Here is a 14,119-nt window from a genome sequence, read left to right as displayed (position 1 = left end):
AGCTGAGCATGTATCTTTATGGTATGAATCAGCATTCCTTGGGTATATGCCCAAGAGTGGGATGGCTGGGTCTTGAGGTAGTTCGATTCCTAATTTTCTGAGAATCCGCCATACTGATTTCCACAGTGGTTGTACAAGTTTACATTCCCACCAACAGTGGAGGAGTGTTCCCTTTGCTCCATATCCTCTCCAACATTGGTTGTCATTGGTGTTTTTGATCGTAGCCATTCTAACAGGTGTAAGGTGGTATCTCAGAGTCATTTTGATTTGCATTTCTCTGATGATTAAGAATGTTGAGCATTTCTTTAAATGTCTTTCAGCCATTTGTAGTTCTTGTTTTGTGAATTCTCTGTTTAGCTCTTTAGCCCATTTTTTAATTGGACTGTTCAGTACTTTGATGTCTAGTTTCTTGAGTTCTTTATATATTGTGGAGATCAATCCTCTGTCAGATGTGGGGTTGGTGAAGATCTTTTCCCATTCTGTTGGCTGTCTTTTTGTCTTATTGACTGTGTCTTTTGCCCTGCAAAAAGAATTAACTCTTAAATGTTAACATGTCAGCTAGAGTGAGCTGAAATAAGAACCTTCCCTAATAGTTTTTTTTTCTTTCAGAGGCAGCAGAAGAAAGAGCTATGGAGTGGGGACTATCAGCCAGAGACAGTCTCTGCACTGTGTTTCCAACTTCAGCTTAAGGGCTGGTAAGATGGCTAAGCAGGTAAAGGCTCCTGCCCCAAAGACTGATAATCGGAGTTCAGTTCCTGGACTAACTCCACATGTTGTCCTCTGACCTCTGCACACACCTGCTGAGGTTCACAGGCAGGCACACACAAGTGCACATAGAAAGTAAGGAAGTGCATAATATAATGATAATGTTCACATGGGTATATATGGACGTTTGCAAAAGTGTTTTTAGATTAGAAACAAGAACAGCAACTTACACAGTGCATAAGGAAAACCTAAATTGAATTAAAAATGGAGCCATAGCAGGGATACAAGTCATTTACTTTTCAGAATTCCAGGGGTAGACGAAGTTTTGATAAATGTCTTGTTTTAGTTTATTGGATTAGAAGATTGTTTCAGTGGCTGAAGCAAGAGTTAATGCTGGGGTAGTGTTGTGGGTCACTGAGGTGTGATGCTTAGTGAAGGTTCCTTCCCAGAGTGTCACTGAGGGCCAGGCATCTTCTTTTCCATGTTTCAGAAGGGCCTAAATTTAAAGTGGATGTTGCATAGCTCAAGATATGAGGTGACCAAGCCCTTATGTCCATCTCCCAGAGAAGCTGTTGGAGTTCCTTCCACTCCAGAAATGGGATATGTTCTTCTGCTATGGTTCTCTGTGAGGCAGATGTATTTCTTGGGGTCAGATGCCTGACACTTCTGATAGGGCCTTATCCCTCATTAGCAGAGTGGGCTGGAGGGCACATTTTTCTCCTCTCTAACAGAACTCATGTAGCTACAGTGTTTTTCCTTCATCAGGTCAGTTTTCACAGATTCAGACAAGAAGGAACAGGACAAGAGCATTCATATAGACTTAGATTGCCCAAGTAGGCTCAGAACAGACATGCTGTTTAAAAAGTGAGTGCAGGCTGTTACTTCGCAGAGGCTCTAGGGGCAGAGCAGAGCAGTTGTTGTTGTGGTGGTGGTGTTTTTTTGTTTTTTTAACTCTTATCTGTTTTGAGGAGCCCACCACCCAGGTCCCACATAAATTCTAAAAGAGGATTTTTTTTTCTTTCTTTTTTATAAATACCTAGTCTTAGCTTGGCTTGTTTCCAGCCAGCTTTTCTTAACTTCAAATATTCCATCTATCTTTTTCTTCTGTGCTTTTACCTTTCTGTATTTCTGTGTACCTTTCATGACTTTTTACTCCATGGCTTATTGTGAAGCTGGGTGGCTGGCCTGTGAATGCACTACTCCTTCTTTTCTCATTCCTTCTATCTTCTTCCAGATTTCTTCTTCTCTTTATTTTCTCTGCCTGCCCAGCCTATCCTTTCTCTTGCATGGCTATTGGCTGTTCAGCTCTTTATTAGACAAACCAGGTGTTTTAGACAGGCAAAGTAACAAAGTTTCATGGAGTTAAACAAACACAACATAAAAGATTGCAACACATCTTTCCATCATTAAATCAAATGTTCCACAGCATAAACAAATATAACACATCTTAAAATAATATTCCACAACATAGCAGGCTTTGACTAAAGCTCACACTTGAACACCCACAAAGCCCCTGATTCTGTTTGTCATATCCTTTCTCGGGAAATTACTAACAGATTTGTGGAACACAAACTTCAGAATCCTAACTCAGATTCCTTGAACATCCAAGGGAGAGAGTGCCAGTGCTGTGTTCAGCCCCAGGTGTGGAATCCTAAACACACAGTAGGATAGAGCTTCTGCATGGAGTCTGGAGTCTGGTGCCAGTGCAGCTTTAGGTGTGGGGAGAAGAGACTCCCACGTGACAGCAATCCTAAAAGCATATTATTCTTACCCAACACTCTTTACAAAATGGTTTTAAATACACAGGGGCCACTTTCCTTTTCAAGGGGTTCTTAGAAGCAAGCACTCTTCATAATGTAAAAACTGGAAAAGGAAAGTGAGAAGAATGAAGCATTCCTAACAACAGTTCACCAAGAACTTTACAATCACACACCCATTAGCACAGCTTCCTTACAAACAAGGTCAGGCTGGAACCCATTGCCCATTCTCTTGACCAATATCCTTCATAGGCAGTTGGTACTATAATATTTGAAAGAGGGAAATCTCCTCCCCACCCCAGTAACCTGCTGGGAATCCGAATATATCAACCCAAATCCTCTCTCTACTGGTAGGCTTGTAAAAAAAAAAATGGTCCCTGGAGTCTGGTATCTGAGGTCCATATTTCTGTGCTTTAGAAAGAGAAAACTGGCCTGCATGGCATTATGGAAAAGCATGGAGTGTGCAGGAACTTCAAGTTTCAGACATTCGTGAATCATTGAATTGAGTGATATAGGGATCAGATAAGGATGTAATGGATGACTATCCAGGCAGTAAGACCTGAATGGAGGAGGAAGAGGCAAGGAATGCAGATAACTGCTGCAAAGCTAGGCTGCCAGAGAGAAGAGAAAGCATGCAGGGTTTGGAATTCCAGTAGAAGGGATTGAATTTTTGGATTCTGGCTTCACTTCTGTTGCTGTGACAAATTTCCTGGCCAGAAGCTGAATAAGGGGGAAAGAGTTTGGTGTACTGTCACAGGATAGGGTCTGTCATTCAGGGGAAGTCAAGGCAGGGACTTATCACATCACATACACATTCAAGAGCAAAAAGGTGCAAATGCATCCATGCTGCCTGCTTGCAGCTAACAACCATGCATGCAGGCCAACCTAGTCTACATAATTCCTTGTAAAGACTGCCTTCCTAGGTGATTCTATGTCCTGTCAAGATGATGATTAAAACTAATCAGCAGAGGGCACTGTGTGCATCAGATTGTATCTGGGGCAAATGTGCGCATGAGTTTGCAGTGAGGACAATTAATCCTCCCTGGTTTTCTTCCCAAGTTTTCCTCACTAGACCTGAATTCCATTTGCTGCAGTCACATGCATCAGGCCTCCACTTTGCTGCAGTCACATGCATCAGGCCTCCACTTTGTTACAATCGCATGCATCAGGCCTCCACTTTGCTGCTAGACTCTTGGAATGTCTCATCATCTTTTCTCATCCATCTGCCCCAGGATGCTTTCCAGGAAGTTGAAGTTAAATACTTACTGCTTTCCATAGCGTATTGAGTGGGGCCGGGGCCTGTCCCCTGACTGCCATTATTCATTGCTAAAGCAGACAGTCTGTGCTTCCCTCATCCAGCAGGAATACTGCCTCACTTAGCACCTGACTTTCTCAGGACACTGTGCACCTTCTACCTAGAGCCCCTACCAAATGTCACATGTTTCTCTCTCTACTAGACTGTAAGTCTGGATCAGGGATGGAAAACAGGGATCAGGGCCTGGGTTCACCATCAAATACATTTTCTTAGATTTCATAATTCTTTTACTACAGATTGCATCTCTTTAAAATTAAAGCTCATATCAAACATTCTGAGGTTCAGATTTCGATGAAGTGTGTACATAGGACTCACACCAAGAGGAAACAGTTGAATCACTGTAGCCTCCCACCATCAGGTTTAGAAACGGGATCCACACCCACCTGAGGAGCGGGGGCCACTCCCCTCTTCCTTGAGCTGTGTGGTGTCACTCTGCTGCCCAAAGCTCACACTCCAGTATTTGGAGATCAAGGAACAAGCATTGTCTCTGGATATTCTCCTGCAGGTGGCCTCTTAAACAGACCATCTACTGAACACTTTGCTGGGTCCCCAGAGGCCACCCTTGCCTCGTGTCCATCTCTGTCTGGCACCCAGGACACCCACTGTCTCTCAGCAAACCCTGCTAAGTGGTGTCCAGCCTCCTTACTCACTGGCCCTCCTCCTCCTCCTCCACCTGCACACTCCTCCTTTGCACCATCTCTTGGGCTGTCCTCCCTGCATAGACCCACCTGACTCTCCTTTAGAGCCCAGCCATGTTTCTGAAGCTTTCCCGGACACCTTCTGTTCAACTCCATTCCCTTCCATCATTTGTACATCACACTTAAACCTGTGGGTGAGCACATCTCTGAGCTTCCCTTATTCATTGGCCACAGACTGCAGAATCCAGTGGAAAAGAGGAGGAGGTTCACAGGCTGGGGCAGCTGCCAATCTTCCTGTGCCTTTACTGCCTCCTTGTGGTGGATTGCATGTAGTACATGACTCCGGTGTGTAGGAGCTGTAACTGCCACCAGCAATTCTGTACCCAGACTGTGTAGGTAAGAGGGTGGGGTCTTTGTTATCCAAAGGATTCTAAGGCCTTATGCTTGGCAGGCTAGATGCACAAACCAGGTCACTCTCCTTTATTTCCGCTCACCCTTATTAGACCTTGGGAGACTGCTTTCCCCTGAGAAAATGGACCAGTGAATTCAATGAGGGATTTAAGTTGGCTGAAATCAAGACTGAAGATTGTTTCTCCTACCCCACCATATCCTTTCCTTCTGAGCTAATGGAACAGGCTTGTGGAAGGTGTTCAGTTTACCCTGGGCTCATGGACACTCACTCTGTGTAAGATGATGGGGTGTACGAGCTCCAGTCCTCAGCTGCCCACAACCTGGGAGCCAGGTGAGAGCTCTTATTTGTGTCCTTGTGGGTGGTGCCTGAGCATCTCCCCTCCCTCTTATAGAGTGAATGGTGAAGCTACATCCTCAGTGAGTGTTCTCTCAAAGAACTGATGAGTGAGGAGTCAAAACAGAAACATGTAGCCAATTGTGTGTAGAAATCGTCCTTGGAATTTACTTTAACTCCCAGAAACAGGTGGCTCTTCCTTTTAAACCATAGAACACTGTCCAGTGAGCCAAACTGAGGCTCTCTCAGCCTGGCAGGGCAAAGGAAGCAGAACTGGCTGACAAAGGCAGAGCATCCACTTCCAGATGACCCCTTGCTAATGTGAAACCAAGTGGGGCTTCCTGAGCTATAAATGGCCTGCTTGAAAATGGAGCTTGTTTCTCTCTCCTGATACTGTAGTAACCAGAAAACACTCTTAGGTTTGGTTTGCTTTATAGAACTTCAGGATGTATTGGTGAAATTATTAAGGCCACTCCATGTAGTTAAAGGGAGATTTATTTAATGGCGTAACTTACAAATGAAGGGATAGGTAGGTTGAGTGTTCTGGCAAGGGTGCAGCGTAGTCCAGCGCTGTTCACTGGAGAGCTCTGTCGGTCCACCTCTAGCATCCGGGTTCCCAGCAGCAAGAGAGCACAGCATGTCCCTATCTCAGGTCTTCAGGGCCCTCCCTTAGTCCAGCCTTGTAGGTGTGACAGTTACTGAAGCCTCAATGGGGGTTGAAACTTCCAGACCAAAGCTGGAATGGCTACCCACTACAAGGATGGTTTTGTCTCCTGATTCTAGTTCAGTAGTTCAGTCCCAATCATTGTCATCCTATGAACATTAATCAATGTGGGGTGAGAAAGAAGTATTGATGCTGGATGAGACTTTCATGTTGTCTGTGATACCAAAAGGCAGGTGAGTTAGTGCCCAGTTGTGACAGGAGACAGTTTTCTTTCCTCTATACTGTGTCCCCACAGCTCCCTCAGGTTTATGATGTCTGGTTGAGCACACAGGGCTGTAGCTGAAGTTTTGCTGAAGTTTTCCTGTTTTCTGGCCTGCAGGCAGTCAGAGAAAATCCCTCGCACTAGCGTCCCCCAAGTAAACACACAGAGACTTATATTACTTATAAACTGTATGGCCATGGCAGGCTTCTTGCTCTCTGTTAAATTAATCCATTTCCATAAATCTATACCTTGCCACTTAGCTTGTGGCTTACTGGTGTCTTACACCATGCTTATCCTCACAGTGGCTAGCTGCATCTCCTCGCCTCAGCCTTCCACCTGCCAGAATTCTCCTCCTCCTTGTCCCACCTACACTATATCCTTCCTGCCTGGCTACTGGCCAATCAGCATTTCATTTATCAATCAATCATAGCACCATATATTTACAGCATACAGGACATCCCACAGCACAAGGCCTGGTTCAACTGTGGATACTGTAGCCCGATACTGACTATGTTATCTTGTAGGCCTCAACCCTGTCCTGAGTGGCTTCCTCTGCTCAGGGAAGCTGGGGGATGAGAGGGAGGGAGGGGAAGTAAAGATGCTAAGGCTGTAGAAGGATATGGGCTTAAGAGATTGGGAAATGGAGGAAGGACAGGGATAGGCAGCTACATTTATAGGTAGGGATAGCAGACTTTCACATCATAAGCTCAGGAGGAGGTACATTTGGGGGAATTCATTATAAGGAGACTCTCAGGTCATCTCTGATGCCCACAGCTATTTGTCACAAAACTCACAGCCTCCTGGGTACCTCTCAATGCTTGTCCTGGTTCTAGAGAGCCCCATGTATCGTTGGTAAGAAGGGTAAGAAGGAGGATGACTAAGGGAGGCAAGACTCTTCCCTGGAGGAACAGACTATGTTCCAGGGATGTGGTGAACCCACTGACAACCAGTGCAAGCTCCACCATTCAGTGGGAGGAGGTGGGTTTGAATTTCCAAGACAATGAACAAGATGCTGTCTGTGACCTGGTGATGCTGAACTGAGGCACTCTAGGTCAGTCATCTAGTCCGTGCTGGACCCACCTCTATGGGAGTGACATTCTGTTTCTGTTCTGACTATGGCCTTAATTGGGTATAGAAAGGAAAGCTGGAATCAAGATTGACCACACCAACCTCAGGCAAGAAACCCTTTTATTGTTCTTTTCTTTGAGCTTCATGAAGCAATGAGAATATCCTAGACAAGAAATGCTTTGGGACCGTGAGTGGGGAAATGGAAATACTGATGAAATTCTAAGTTACAAGAGAGAGGCTCTGTGCAGTTCACCACCAGAAACTGAGCCTTTGGTCACAGCAGCTGAGGCACAGCCTGTGTGTCTCTGGGCAAGTGCTCAGGGCAAAAGTTTGGGACTGGGTCAGTGCCTGGCAAGGCTTTGGTGACCAGAAGATAAGTTGGCCAGGGTGTCAAAGGGAAGTGTAGGAGTTGGGTTGTATCTTAGACCCTTTCTGGAGGACCTGACAACTTCAGGGCCATGTCCCTGCCATGGTCACATCACTGAGTCTTTGTGTTCAGTGTCCCCTTGTGCTGCTCCACTAGTGACCCGATCCACTGAGAAGTTTTCTGTCTGGCTTCCTCCCAGCTGACAGGTGGCTCATAGCCCAGATCTCGCTGAGCTTTCTTGTAGGAGAAGGTGAACACACTATTTGACATTGTGACCAAGCAGCGGTTTAAAGGAGGCTGGTAATTGTAGATTGGACGCAGCAGGAAACTCACAGTTTCCAACAGGAAAGCAAGCCAGTAGAGCAAGGGCAGAGGAAGGCTCCAACTGGAATCAAGGCGGAGGCCCCAGTCCTTGCTCAGGGCATAATGTAAATCAACAAAGCTTTGGTGAGGGGTTTCATCTGAGATGTAGTAGAACTGACCTTGGATGTTTGGTGACTTCTTGGGGTCTCGCAGGCCCCTGGCTGCCAGAATGTGTGCCCAGGCTGCATTACTCACAAACACTGGGTTGACCACAGAGAATTTGGCAAAATTGTCAAGTATGCCATTATTCTTGAGTGCTCTATTCACTACATAAGAAACGTGTTGGCTCCCTTCTCCATAGATGAATGGGAGTCTTAAGGCACAAGTATGCAAAGTGCCACCATCTTTCAGGGTGCACCCATTGGCTGCCAGCACTGCCTTCTCAGCCATCTTTTTGCTATATGGGTACGGATGAGACCATCTGCTTTCATGATTGTCTTCTTCGCAGCCATTCTGGATGATCTCCTTGTAGGAGTTTGGTCCAGCCACAGACACTGTGCTGCTGTAGATGAAGACTGGGACACTGGCTTCCACACAAGCATCCAACAGGAGCTGAGTACCTGAGTATGGGAAGTTCACCATTACTGTTAGAAAAGACACTGAAGGGTCCACTGTGGAGTCAGATTCATCCCCACTTAATCCCCAATAGAAAGACTACTACAGATCTAAATACATTCTTACCTGATCTTGACTCAAATTGCCATTCTATAGCCACAAAATAACCCCCAAATTAAAAGAGGTGACATTTAGATTCTGAAAAGCAAGGACTTCTAGGTTTCTGAGTTTATAGAGCTATCTCTCTCTTTTCTCTGTCTCTCCCCATCACTCTATCACAGTCTTTCTATTTCTCTCTCTGTTTGAATATAATTATTTTTCTTCTCAGTGTTGGGATCACACCTAGGCTCTTCCACATGGTAGACAAGGACCCTCCCACTGAGCCACTGTCCCAGTAAGCTTTCTGTTGCTATGATAAACACCAGGACCAAAGGAATGTGGGGAGGGAACAGTTTCTATGGCTTCTATGTTCCCATGGCAGTGTGTCACTGAAGAAAATCACCCAGGAACAAAGGCAGAAACCATGGAGGAATGCTCTTTACTGCTTTGCTTCCTATGTGCTCAGCTTGTTTACCTATATAACTAAGAACCACCTGCCTAGGGGTGACACACCCCACAGTGAGCCAGGCCCTCCCATATCCATCACTGATCCAGAAAATAACCCACAGATATAACCCCTGGCCAATCTATTGTGAGCCATCTCTTAGTTGAGGTTCCCTCTTTTCAGGTGACTATTATGAATCAAGCTGACAAAAATAAAAACCAGCATTTTTGTTCTGTAAAGGACTTCCCAAGATTTTTATTTTGGTAATTTATTCCTTTATGTTTTCTAGAAACTGACATCAAGAAATTCACATTATTTTGAGGACTCTCCTCAGTGTTTGAGTCTTTGCCTTTTGTGTAGGTTTGATCCCTGAAACAACAACAACAACAACAACAAAAATCCAAAGAGGCTCCTTCACCAAATAAAAGCAAAGAGTTATTTTTTTATATTTATTTCATTTCATTAAAGGAGGGCTGTTTTTTTATCCAAAAATTCAAAATACCATATTCTCAGAAGTAGATCAGAATTACAGCATGCCTATTCAGATATACTATAGAAGCATTATGTATTTTTATTTTATTTTATTTTATCTTATTTTCAGGATGGAGTCTTATTCCTATGTATTCCAGACTGGGCTCTAAGGTATAATCTTCCTGACTCAGCCTACTGAATGCTAGGATTACACATGGGCACCACTCCATCTGGGCATGTAGTGTACACTCATAATTAGACATTAAAGGCTGGTATTTTATCTCATTTAGTTAAGACTAATACAGAACTGAGAATCTGAGTATGTAAAGCACCATTGTGCAGATCAGGATATGAGGAAAGTAGCTAAGTAGAACTAATAGGTCAGTAATGGCCATCCCCAAATCATTAGTTGATTTGGAAAAGGAGCCCAAGTAGCTAAATTTGGAGGTCACATGGAGGATACATGCCAGACAGGACCTTGGAAAACAGTGGTACTAAGAAGACTGACTTTTAGTGGTGGTTCTGAGTGATGATGTTATATGGTAATGTCCTTTATTAAAGTATATTGCAAAGCTCCTTTCTGAGGCACTAACCATTTAGGGATGGGAATCTGAAGAAGAAACTCTGTGCCTGGCTAGAACCAGTCTTCAAGAGTAGACTAACACTAATCTGAAGAGATGACCTTGTAGAAATTTTAAAACTTTTGCTCTTAAGAAAACAAGTGCTGGATCATTTTCCTGGCAGACCCATGTGGAGAGGCTTTGATGGCTCTCTACTGAGGAAAGGTCAGGGTGTGGTCCAGAGAGGCAGTGTGTGGGAGCCCAGCTGGAAGAAGGGCTCTCACATTTCACCAGAGGGTACTCTTGAGGAGAGAGTGGGATGGAAACAGATAGAAACACAGGATAGCCTTGGGTGGGCCTGGATCATTATCCACTGGCCCCTTCTGTCTCTTCTAAGGGGCTATTTATAGGAGTACCAAGGAGTGGAGCAAAAGACCTCCTCCTAGCTCAGCCAAGTACAGACCCTTTCCAATCACCTGGTCACCACACAACAAGGGGTCAAGCAATCCTCTAATGCAGCTCTGCTGGGTAGAGCAAGCTCAGATCTCACTAGGAAACCTTGATGAGCTTCCACAACTCCCCCTTCTTGATATAATAATGGGCCTCCCAAGTCCCTCAGACAGAAAGTGCCTGTCTTGGGTCATTCTTGATTAATTTTACATTCACACTGAGGAAGCTATCAAGAAGAAAGTGGCCCATCTTTGGCTACCAGCCCTGGCAGGAGGGGGTACAGAGCCTAACTTAACTCTGGCCCAGGTCCCTACTAAGACCTTGCAAACATCCACAGAGATCTCCATAGCTGCCACACCTCCCAGTAAAGGAGTAGAGGAGAATAAAAATGGGATATCCCTTTTGGAATAGGTCTAAGGTGATTACAGCAGTCTTAGCTGCACCAAGCCCCTTTTCTAAATCAATAGTCTTTCCTAACAGATGTTCAATAAAATTTTCAAGAGACTATTTTGATTCCCACAAAAAAAACAGTCATTTTAAAACACTTTAAAGTATCCACTCAAGTAAACAAAATCCATGCCAATTATAAAGACACTTACAAACTAACTCGATTATGGGAGGCCTACCCCTTTCTAAACAAAAACAGGAGGAGTGGAAACTTCTAGGAAGAAGACAGAAAAGCTCTTCTAACTATGATACCTTTGTGCTTAAGTTTCCCAGGGGCAGCTGAGACCATAAAGTTATATTTTGAGCTATCATTAAAAGTGTTCAAATATATCTGAAGGCAAAAGAGTAATAAAAACAATTCTAGTATGAGCATCACTGCATACTTTTTGCAAACTTACATTCAACATTTATACTTTTTACATTCAATATTGACACTTCCCATTCAATATTTACATTTTTACATGCTTAATTCGAAAGGAAACTCTATAGAACTATTTTACAAACTTATCTAGAAGAATCTCTTAACAGATCTCACTGGCATTCAAAATCAAACTCTATTAAAAATATATAGAAGAGATTTCTTAACAAAACTATTAACAAGACAGAAAGTATACAAATCATTTCTGAAGTTCAGAGTTAATAGTCAACTTTGGTATCATTCTGAAAGTTTTCCTGACAATTTGAAGTCAGAGCCTAATTCATCAGTGGCTAGAAACTTGACTGAGGGTTAAATTCCCTCTTCTTAATTTTTTAAAACCACCTTTTAAGATCATCATGAGTGTTTCAATGATGTCAATATTTCTCTCTTGCATTTCAAGCACAACACAAGATTTTTATTTTTTTTCATTTGCCCATAAGTTTTTTTTCTTTTTTCACACCCAAAGCAATTTCCCAGTATACAGATCTCTTTCCCTAGTTTTCTAAGGTTTTCAAAGTGACTTGTTGACCAACAGTATTAGCTTTTATTTGCCTCATTACAGGCAACTGTTCACCTATTTTTAATTCTTGAGAGGCAAGCTAACAAAGCTTGTGGAAAAAATAGCATTTTGAACTGGAAAAACACTGAAAAAACAGAGTTTGGGGGCAGGGCAGTACCAGTATCTCTTTTACAGACTTCATTTCCCAAACTGCCTTTCTCTATATTGTCACACTGTCACAAACCACTTTATGGACTACGTTTTCCAAGCTGCCTTTTTCTATCTCATTATGCTGCTTTGAATGAACTACATTTCCCATGCTGCCTTTCTGGTCCTCCACAGTCTGGTTTCCATTTACATTGTTTGTGTTCATACTGAAAGTCAAGATCAGGGGAACTTTTCAACACAGGAGGTTTCTGTTCTCCCTGAGCTGCTGGCATTGACAGGTGGACTTCCTTCACCTAACATTGTCCCCAGAGTGGTCCACACCTGTCCACATGTGCACGCTCAGACAGGCATTTTGGTAACACTTTAACCTCCCCACCATCTCATTTTACTGGGTCAGTGAAAAGGTAAAGAGAGTACTTGAACATAGAGCTTTCTTAGCAAGATTTTTCCCCCAATAGAGAAAGAAAAGAAAGAGCTTTTTCAGAGATATTCTTTTCACAGCCTTGGGTCCTGCACAGCCCCACTTTGGGGTTGGTAGTTAGTGGAGCAGGCCGCTCTCCCTGTTCTCACTGGCCTTGTTTGTATGGGCACATTTTGCCTTAGCTCTTCCCATGCTGCCTTTATAGCTGCTGAGAACTTAGGCCCTGCTTTTTTATGCCAGTGGCTTTTTCCCTGGGTCCCGCTCTGCCTTTGCTTGGGCTCCATCCTTCAGTGGGGAAGCTGACCCACTCGGATCTCTGTCTGCCCTCTCCCAAGAAGCTATTGCTAGGCTCTAGCCACAGGGGATTTTGGCGAGGGTCTAAAGTATCTGCTGTTTTTCTAATATTGGCTGGAAGAGGAGATAGGACTAGCAGAGAGGATTTGCCCTCTTCCAAGAGGTTTTTTGTTTTTTCTTGAGCAATTAGGTGATTTTCCCATACTGATAGATGTAATTTCTAGGTGATTTAATTTTTACAATTACAGAAAGAGAAAAAAAAAATCTGAGAAGACCTGAAGAGCTTCCAGTTTTTCAGAGAGAGATTACTAAGTTTTTCCCAAGAAAGCTTTCAGTTTTTGAGGGAAAGATTACTAAATTTTCCCCAAGACTTCTGTCCCTAAACTTGGCTTCATGGTAAGGAAACTAATCCTCATGATATGATGTTATAATACAGTAACAATGTCAGTGGAATGAAGAGTTTTATTTCACCTGCATCTGTCTCAGGGAAAATTCTTTCCTCTGCCACTCAGGACTTAAATCTAAGCTGTTCACAGGCCAAATCTTCCATAGGAATCTTTCTTGTCCATTTTTCTCATCTTTGATAGATTTTTCTCTGATTTTCCCCCAGGAGTTTGCATTCATAGTCCCATAGTTGTAAAAATCAAGGAGACATTTCCTCTATTTTGTTGCTTCTCTTATCCTAAGTTTTTCTACACAATATTCCTACATTCTACCTTATATTTTTCCCTAATTTTTATAGATGGAAATTAAGAGAGAAAGAACAAGAAAGAAATATGGATAAAGAAAAATATACACTGCAGCCTCACTCACTTTTAACTGGCATTAAGCTACCTAATTTTCACTCTCGAGAATAAAATACAGTCACCTTTATTTTTAATTCCTTATTAGGCATGCCCCTTTACACCCAAGACACCCCCTCTCTCCGGGAGGGCCTGGATCATTATCCACTGCCCCTTCCTGTCTCTTCTAAAGGGCTACATATAGGAATCCCAAAGGGTGGAACAAAAGACCTCCCCCTAGCTCAGCCAAGTGCAGACCTGTTTCAATCACCTGGTAACAATGCATGTGGTGAAACAATCCTCTAATGCAGACCTGCTGGGTGAAGCAAGCTCAGATCTCACTAGGAACACTTTGTGGACATTCACAGCAGTGGGTGGGTGGACATCAAACATTTGGAGATGGAGTCCACTCACTTTGATGGAGAAGCAGGAGAACTTTCTGGCTGTTGAAGTGTCTGGGTGTGGCTTTGTGTTTTCTCTCCTCTGACTACCTGTGGGGCCTCTGTTCCCTCCTCTCTCAGTCCAATCTCTTTTTCTAAACATCAAGGACAACCGCCCTGAGTTCTGCTAGCTGGGCTGGCAAGCAGAGGCATCTGACAGACCCAGAGCACAGCAGGTGTTCTATG

General features: G+C 43.6%; 1 protein-coding gene across 3 annotated transcripts in view; it reads right to left on the bottom strand.

Annotated features, from left to right (window-relative positions):
* Window positions 1-7,257: 7,257 nt before the first annotated feature.
* The window catches only part of LOC102912479 (NADPH-dependent 3-keto-steroid reductase HSD3B3-like), a 107,673-nt gene continuing 100,811 nt past the window's right edge, over window positions 7,258-14,119 (bottom strand). For all 3 annotated transcript variants that reach the window (XM_076574679.1, XM_076574678.1, XM_076574680.1), the window contains one exon: window positions 7,258-8,444. In XM_076574679.1, coding sequence (XP_076430794.1) covers window positions 7,633-8,444 — 812 coding nt within the window. In that variant the 3' untranslated portion in view covers window positions 7,258-7,632. The remainder of the gene's footprint in view (window positions 8,445-14,119) is intronic.

Source organism: Peromyscus maniculatus, chromosome 6 (genome assembly GCF_049852395.1).
Source record: "Peromyscus maniculatus bairdii isolate BWxNUB_F1_BW_parent chromosome 6, HU_Pman_BW_mat_3.1, whole genome shotgun sequence".
Lineage (NCBI taxonomy): Eukaryota > Metazoa > Chordata > Mammalia > Rodentia > Cricetidae > Peromyscus > Peromyscus maniculatus.
The sequence above is the reverse complement of the archived record's forward strand: the minus strand, read 5'-3'. Positions and strand labels throughout refer to the sequence as shown.